Raw genomic sequence first — 8,878 nt, 5'->3', positions numbered from 1 at the left:
TGCAAAGTTGGCAGAGTGGGCAGCTGGACGTAGTCTAGGTGCCCACTGAAGAGGCTCCAGATGAGTAAATGTGGGTCACATCATGCAGCGTCCTGTTAGCAACAGGAGCCGCCTGCAGCAGCACAGATGGATTGTAGACTGCAGTCCGAGCCCAAGACTGAGAAGGAGAACCACTCCTGTAGAATAGAACACCTACACACGCCAAACAGCTCTTCATGTTTCACAAGGTGGCATACATATTCAGAAACATACTTCTGATACATTAGAGCAGTGGCCCTGGGCAGGCGCAGAGGTGATGGGGGTTACTCAGTGCAGAGGGAAGGGGAATAATGAGGGTGGAATCACACAGACACACACACAGACACATAGAGACACACACAGACACACACACAGGTACACACAGACACACACAAACACATAAATACACACACAGACAGATACACACACATAAACACATAAATACACAGACACACATAGATACACAGACACACACATGCTAACACATAGATACACACAGAGACACACACAGAGACACACACAGAGACACATACACAGACACAGACGTAAACACAGACACACAGACAGACACACACAAACACACAAGGAAACTTGTATGGAACAATGATCATGAGTGTTGTACTAAGGAGTATGATGAATACAAAACTTTTTACCTAAGATACCTACAGTCTCACTTCTGCTAGGGAGAGGTGCACAGTCATATGCTGTGTAATGACGTTTCTGTCAACAACGGACCACATGTACGACGGTGGCCCCATAAGATTAGTACCATCTAGTCTAGTCCACATAGCATAGTGGGCTGCACCAGCTAGGTTCGCGTAAGCACACTCTAAGATATTTGCACAATGACGAAATCACCGGCCAGCTCATTTCTGAGAAACTGTTCTCCATTAAGTGATACTTGACTGTGCTTCAAAAGAATGCATTGTGGACTTCCAAGCACCAGCCAATGCACTGAATAACAGTTGTCTCATAGAGTTGGTGAATATTTATTCGCTGTCTGTCAGGTGCCATCGCTGCCCTGGTGCTGGAATAGTATAGTGAGTGAGACAGAAAAGACTCCCTCTGACCGGGGACTCTGGGGGCACCCCCTGGCAGTAGGCTGGGTAAATTGTTTCATGCATCTAAGATCAACCTCGGGTGTAGTCTGCATGGGGCCTGGGAGCATGACCCTGTGGTTGCCCTTTATCTGCAGTGGCTTCTGGGAGAGATTTGAAAATTGAGAAGGAAACAGCTGAAGAGAAGGCCCATTACGATCTGGAATTATTTAGTACACGTGTCTCCCGGTGTTTGTTCACAGGAGCAGTTTTGTGCTATATTGACAATCTCTCCTAATGACAAGTATTTTTGAGACTCCTGATATGACTGTTCTGAAATCCACATAAAGCCCCAGAGAAGATTTTCACGTTAGTGAGTTTTGGTCAAGCTCACTGAAACCTAAGCTCCTGGCTCCAATATCACTAACTTATTAATGGTCGTCCATCAGGGCCATATAAGGAGTAGTAGACATTTCACTGCTGTTAAAGACTGGTGTGCAGGGGCTGGCCTGGTGGCGTAGTGGGTGTTTGTGCACTCAGCTTTGCTGGCCTGGGGCTCACAGGTTTGGATCCCGGCTCCAGACCTAGCACCCCACGTCAAGCCATGCTATGGTGGCATCCCACATAAAATAGAGGACGATTGGCAGAGATGTTAGCTCAGAGCCAGTCTTCCTCACACACACACAAAAAGACTAATGTGCAATTTTCTAGCATTTTATTTTTGTTTCACAGCTATTTATTTCCTATTCAGGAAGAATAATGAAGCTGACAAGTAGTGCTGGATCAAATCCCAATTTTAGAAGTACAATAAAGGCAGTCCCAAAATTACCTCCATTCATGTTCCCAAAGATATTTAGTAAATTATTTAAATTCATAAATCTATTTACCTGTTCATTCCATATGTTTTTATTGAGTCCTTCCTGTGTATGTAGCAGTTCTAAGTGTTGGAGATACAAAGATGAAAGGGACAGAAACTTCCCTTAAAAGCATATAATTCAATAATGTCAAAACTTACTTTCTCATACGAACAAAATTATAAATGCTTGTCAGGGTCCCAGCCTGTGTAATCCACAGTGTAGCTTCATTCCAATGCTGATAAAATCATATTGAGCTCTGGACAAAAATGGCCACATCTTGCATCCCAGGAAATTGGATAAAGAAGCGTTCCCTCTTCTTGGGGTCATGAACAACCCCAAGCAAATGCTGGCAATGGGTCTAGTTGTTATTTACTCTCACTCATCTTCCCTTTTGCATCCTTTCCCCGTCTCATCCCTCACTGTGACCCCTTGCTTGGGTCTGTGCTATCTCACAAAACACTCAGGATCCACCATCATCCACTTCTCTTCTTCCAGTTCTTCAACACTCTCAACCCTGACCAGCTGTGAGGAGAAGAAGCCCATCAAACTGGTCCGCAGGGACTCGCACTCCTGTGCCTGCGTAGACTGCTGCTCTGTCTCCCTGCTCCCACTCTGGGAGGGCTTCCAGTCTGTTTTTTAGGTGTTATTTAGAATTCCACATATTTTTAATAATTTCAAGTCAACACATCACCACTATATTGCCAGATTCTCTTCTTCAGACATCCATAAACGTGATATAATGAAAGTCGTTATAGGATTTTTGGAAACATGATTTTGAGACTTGAGTGTTGTTTCGAATGAGTGCAGGTAAAATTTCAAGATGAACTACTACATCCACCGTATTCTCAAAATGCTCGCATGTTCATGTTTAAATATTTGAAAATCATGCTCAGGTTGTTCAGCATTAATATTTCCAAACTTAAATTGATGTTGGTTATAATTCAGCGAAAAAACTTTTAAGGTATATTTGCATCTACCAGGATTGTTACGCTCACTTGAAAAAAGCCACCGAATGGGAGGAAAACAGTGCTTAGATCAGCCAACACTGTTATTTTTAAAATGTAAGTCTTCTTCAGGATTCAGCATATTAAAAAATGAGATAAAATTATCTTTTAAAATGGAATTATCCCCAACCTGTCTTTCTTGTTTACTTTAAAGCAGAGGATATAGGACACGGGTCCTTTATTTCTGATCATCTCTAATGAGATAAAAATCTAAGAAGCTGGTAGGAAAATGAGTCCGTGACCAAAATGCTTACTCAGTTACTACAGGAGATCAAAAAACAGTCTACTAAATCTGGAATCAACGAAGACAAAGCAATAGTTTTCTTTGAAAAAATGTGCAGGGTTTCAAAAGTTTCTGGGATTTGTCTGTAGAAGCTCCTTCCGGCCCTAACTGTGACGTTGTAGGGAACACTCACGCATCAAGGTGGGAAGGACGGGAGGTGGCGTTTGTGGGCTCCCATGGTGGTTAGGTAGTTCTCAGAAGACAGCACTGGAAATTAGATAATTGCTGATGTCATACTCCTCACAACCAAAAAAATTTGGTGTCCTGGGGGCTATAAAAGCAGCAGCGGCTACCTTCTCATCACAAGCAGAATCATCGAAACAGGTAAGTGTTTCAGCAAAGTTGGTATAATCGCTCTGTTTGATACTTCTTGATACTTAATTTTTTCCCTTCATGTTGACTTTGCTCCTTGTTCTCTTGATCCCAGGCTCTCCTTCCCTTGTCGCCGATTGCTGGAGTCAGATTTGTCTGCAATGGCCACCCTGCAGAAATTTTTGAGCTCTTGCCTCCTGGGGACTCTGGCAGCCAGCTGCCTCCTTCTCGTTGCCCTGTGGGTGCAGGGAGGAGCGGCTGCGCCCCTTGGCTCTCACTGCAGGCTTAACGAGTCCGACTTCCAGCAGCCATACATCATCAACCGCACCTTCAAGCTGGCCGACGAGGTAGTCATCTCAACCTCTCTCGCTTTCATATCTTGTCTACTTGGAACCCAAATAGTTCTTACAGTTTTCTTCAGAACACATCTAAAGTCTTTAAGAACCTGTCATTTATCTCTGTGGGTAGACCAGAGATCATTCCCTATGTCTCTTCATAGACTCTTTCGAGGTGGGGCTTTACCAGAAGACCTTCCGTCTTGGCCTTTGGGATATGTACATTGAGTTTTACCCCAAACGGAGAAATTTAGTAGCTCATCTGACTATTCATTTTTCCCTTTACTCCTCTGAGCGTTATTTTAAACTCATGCACACATCTGAATTCTTTCTTTAGTCTTTGTGGGGCTGCTTTGGGGAGAGGGGTAGAGTCCATCTCTACTTACAGACTTTTCTTCTCTCTCCTCCATGTCCAGGCAAATACTTAGTCTTTTCTTCTCTTCCAGGCTAGTTTGGCAGATAACAACACAGACGTTCGGCTCATTGGGGAGAAACTGTTCCATGGAGTCAATGTAAGCCATAGCCATGACGAGCGGGGTGGTGTGCCATCTGGGGATATTTGGAGTGGTGCTAACGAAGGTTTGGGTCTTCTCTATGTCCCCTAATCTGACCCCTGCTGCTCCACTGTCACTGCAGGTGAGACAGCACTGCTACCTGATGAAGCAGGTGCTAAACTTTACCCTTGAAGAGGTGCTGCTCCCTTACTCTGACCGATTCCAGCCTTACATGCAGGAGGTGGTGTCCTTCCTGGCAGGGCTCAGCAACAAGCTAAGCCAATGCGTAAGTGCTCCTCCCAGCCCTGAGCCCACCCACTCCGGGTGGCCGGCCTTCCCACCTGCTCCCATGGAGAGCCCTTTCCCCAAGCCCTCACTGCCCCATCCCAGGCCGGGGGCAACATCCTTACCGGAGTCATCTGAAATCAGAGTGTTTATTTTTGCTTGAATTGAGTCACATTTTGAATTTATGGTGACCAATGGGGTCTGAAAGTCAAGTGCATAGAGGGCTCATTTGTCCCCAGGGAAAAGCATCTCGGGTTATGTGAGATGCAAAAGGTGTTGGGAGTTGTAGGGAAAAAATACCTAGGTGTGGAAATGGATCCTCTGAGTATAAGTGGATGAAGGGAGGGGATGGGAAAGAGAGAAAGAGGGAGATGGAAGATTTAATGTCTGGTGGTGAGTAGCAAAGACTGCTGCCTTTTTGATGTTATGGGAAATGACAAAATCAAAGGTATGTGAGCTCAATGTCTCTGAACACTTAAATTTATGATAAAAAGTTTGAGTGGAGTGGGCAGAGCAAAGGAGACCTCGTATTTATTGAGGAGGGCCTCCTGTTCACACGAGACGTTTTGTGTACGTTTCTTGTTCTGAGCATGCATTTTTGATGAGGGACAGCTAAGGTTTTAGTCTTGACAGAATTTGCATAAACCACTCCACTCTTTCCACAAACTTAAACCTCAGTAGGATTTCCTAAAGGTGAAGGGAGGACCCATGTAAGGGAAATGAGTGGATTTTGGTGTCCAAGAGAAATCAAGAGCTCGGAAAATCTAGGTCACTGGTGAAATCTAGGTCGTTGTGGGCAAAATTGCTAAAACTTTAATTGCAGGTGAATTGTAACGTACCTTGGTTAGGGACGCGGAGGTGGGTAACGCTTCAGTGCAACAATGTTAAAATAGCTTCTCTGGTTTTCATTTTGTAGCATATTGAGGGTGATGACCAGCATGTCCAGAAAAACGTGCAAAACCTGAAGGACACAGTGAAAAAGGTACCACTAATAATTGTTAATGCTAAAGCAGTAAATAGGAGAGCCAAATGTTATTTTTCTCTTTCTTCCTTTTTTCCTGCCACATTGTGATTTTTACTTAATTCTCCAGAATGGATTTCTGGAATAATTGATATTTATATTTAATTATAATACCCAATAGCTATTGACTTTAATTTAAGAGCATGAGGGAACAACCCCTGAGTACTTTTATATAGTTTCAAATAGAATGAAAATATTAGTCATGGATTTATTATAGTGAAATTGAAGTCTGAATTGGAAATCCTCCTTTCCTTTTCTCTCCCTTCCCCTTCCTTTCTCGTCTCCTCCTTCTCTTCCTCAATGAGTCCCTCATGAGCATCTGTGTAGTGTAGGCCAGTATACATTTCTTCAGTGAATGACACAGTCATGTGGCCTATTTGGGGACAAGAACAACAGAGGAAGGCTCAGACTAGCAATTGTGACGCATCCAAAAAGCAGAAGAACGGTTAGTGCAGCGAAAGTGATGCTGTTGCAAGCAGGTGCAATTAAACCTCAGAAACATGACAGCTCTGGCTGATGGCATTTTCTGTAACAAACTTAACCTCAGTCCTGCCTTTTTTCCATGTTGATTTTTTTAAAAAGTATTTCTTCCTGAGCATTAATGAATGTGACTGTTTCTTCCTTTGATAATTGAAGGCTGTGTAGTTTTTCACTGTGAAGATCAATTCTCTTGTCACAGAACTATTATCTACACACAGAGGTATTGATGTGAATTCGCATACCCTCGCCAAGAAGTTCTTTGCACTTCTAGTTTGAAAAGTCCCTGATGTCAGCTTACTTTGTTGTTTTTAAAAAGTGAAATGTGAGAGAGAAAGATCTGATGATGATCTGTGTAGGAAAACAGATATTTTAAAACTTTTAATCCATTTTGAGAGAATCAACTTCCACATAGGCAGTAGTTTGTCTCGTGGAAGAATGGTTATGCTTTCTTTGCCCTGTAGCTCCAGAAAGCGCAGGCTCAACTTGAGGAGAAACCAGTCAGGGTTGCCCGAGACGGGAGGGCAGGATCGGGTGGGGTTAGAGCCCTGTGCTAGCAGAGAGCAGGCTGTGGCAGGATGGACGACAGGCAGCAGGGTAAGATCAGCTCTAAAATTCTTGCTAGTCTTGGGCGTCTTTGAGATTTAAAAAATATCCCTTGGCATTATGTCGAAGGAAGCATGGAAAGGTGGAATATCGTATTATACTCTTGCTAAAAGGGTATTAATTATAATGAGTAATCTTTTACAAAAGGCTAAAACTTGGTTTCTGTCTCCAACAGCCCAGCCATGCCAGCTCCCTCTAATTTGTTCCTCTTTAAAAAAATATGGCATAAATGCTCAAATACTTATGTGCTCTTATTTTCACAGCTTGGAGAGAGTGGAGACATCAAAGCAATTGGGGAACTGAATTTGCTGTTTATGCAGCTGAAAAATGCCTGCATTGGACCAGAGAAAAGCTGGAAAATGGATAACTAATCCTTCTTGCCTGTTAGAAATAACAATAAGATACCCAAGGCTTTCCTTTACCCAAAGGAAAATGGAAAGCCAAACTCCACAGAAACGGATGGATTCCAAAGAAACCCCTGCTGAGCTTAAAAAGAACGTAATTCCACAATGTCACTTATGTCCATAGATCAGAAGGTAGATTTTCTGAGGATAACCAGATTTATTGACAGCATTTTATCGTAGTTGGTGTTTTATACACAGAAATTTATTTTTTAAGCAATTTTCTATTCCCACAAGTAAGATTACTTCCCATTCCTTTAGGAAAAAAAACCTAAATAACTTTATTTCCATAATCAATATTTTATATTTATGAGTTTATTTATTGTTATAAGTACACATTTTATTTATGTCATTTTACTAATATGGATTTATTTATAGAAACATTATATGATATTGTTACTTAAGTATAAGGTTAATATTAATATTTACAGCAATTATTATGGAGCTATAATATGTTTACTGACTTCAATAAACACTTTGAGATCTTAAATCTTGTGGCTTTGTCATTTTTTTCCTTTTAATATCATCGTCGCCATCATCACCCTCATCAACATCACCGTTAGGTAACCATTCTCATACGCCAAATGGGCCAAGGCCCTTATTAATGAGTTTACTCTCGACTCTCAGCAAACGAGGTGGCTATTAGTATTGTTTCCATCTTACAGATGAGAAAACTGAGTCAGAGACGTGTTGGAAAACAGTGCGGAACCGTGAGTCGTTGACCTCTGTTGGACTGGGTCTATCTGATCTCCGGGCTCTCCGCTATATTGCCTGGATAGACTTATTGTGTGGATTCGCGGGTAATTCCAGAAGAACATAGGTAAGAAATTGAAAAGAATCCATCTGCCTCAGTAGCAGTTTGTGGGTAGGAGAAAGGAGTGAAGGTGCTGGAGGAGAAATCCATGAGGTCTCTATGGCTGTAGATGAACTGCTTCCGTTCGGCTTCCAGCGCCCCAGGGAGGGCGTTCTCACGTTCTCCTGTGAGGCAGGACATAAAGTAGAGGGGAAGCTGACCGGGTCTGGGGAGTGTTGGCTGCCAGCGAGTCTAGCACTGATGGAGAAGTCTCGCGGGTAGAAGAGGAGCAAGACTCGATGAAGCACACAGAGAGAGAGGGACAGCTGCACATCTCCAAAATTTGTGCTGTGGTACCGAGAAGAGAGAGGACAGGTGGGACAAACTTGGACAGGTTCCGTCTAGAACGAACGAAGGACTCCAGCCCTGAAGCATGTGTAGGTCTTTCCACAGAAGGTGAAAGTCAGTGGTCAGGAGAGGCCCGGGGTCAGCTGTTTAAAGTGTTTCCTTCTCCAGAAATTTGGGAACCCTGGGTTTAGTCCACAGGTCGCTCACCAGCTGTTCGCCCAGTGCCTGCAGGGTGAGGTCCAGCCGGCTGGGATGGGTGAGCACATGGATAAACCGCAGGTTCACGCGCGGACAGAGTGGAGTTAATACTTCTGGGTCTGGGCTCCAAATGCTGAGAGGGACCAAAGCTAAGCATGAGGGAGGCCAGCCTTATCATTCTTTCTGGGAGAAACTGGGGTTTGGGCTCTTTCCTCTCTTCTTCCAAATGAATCTCAGTGTAATGACTTCAGCAAAATTTGGAGTTGTATTTGTTTTTGACAAATCTTCTGGAAATTGAGCTGTAAATGGAGGAACATCCTTAAAAGTAGATTTACAGATGCTTCCATCTTAGGGCAAGGAGTCTGAAATCAAGAGATTTAAAAATTCTCAATCCAATGAACATGTGGCA

General features: G+C 43.2%; 1 protein-coding gene across 1 annotated transcript; it reads left to right on the top strand.

Annotated features, from left to right (window-relative positions):
- The first annotated feature begins 3,629 nt into the window (after positions 1-3,629).
- On the top strand, positions 3,630-7,606 carry IL22 (interleukin 22). Its single transcript, XM_014860693.3, has 5 exons — positions 3,630-3,858; positions 4,293-4,358; positions 4,483-4,626; positions 5,542-5,607; positions 6,993-7,606. The coding sequence occupies exons 1-5, from the start codon at positions 3,673-3,675 to the stop codon at positions 7,098-7,100; spliced, it is 570 nt and encodes a 189-aa protein (XP_014716179.1). The 5' UTR covers positions 3,630-3,672; the 3' UTR covers positions 7,101-7,606.
- The last annotated feature ends 1,272 nt before the right edge of the window (positions 7,607-8,878 follow it).

This window comes from Equus asinus, chromosome 22, assembly GCF_041296235.1.
Source record: "Equus asinus isolate D_3611 breed Donkey chromosome 22, EquAss-T2T_v2, whole genome shotgun sequence".
Classification (NCBI taxonomy): domain Eukaryota; kingdom Metazoa; phylum Chordata; class Mammalia; order Perissodactyla; family Equidae; genus Equus; species Equus asinus.
This window is presented reverse-complemented; position numbering and strand designations above follow the sequence as displayed.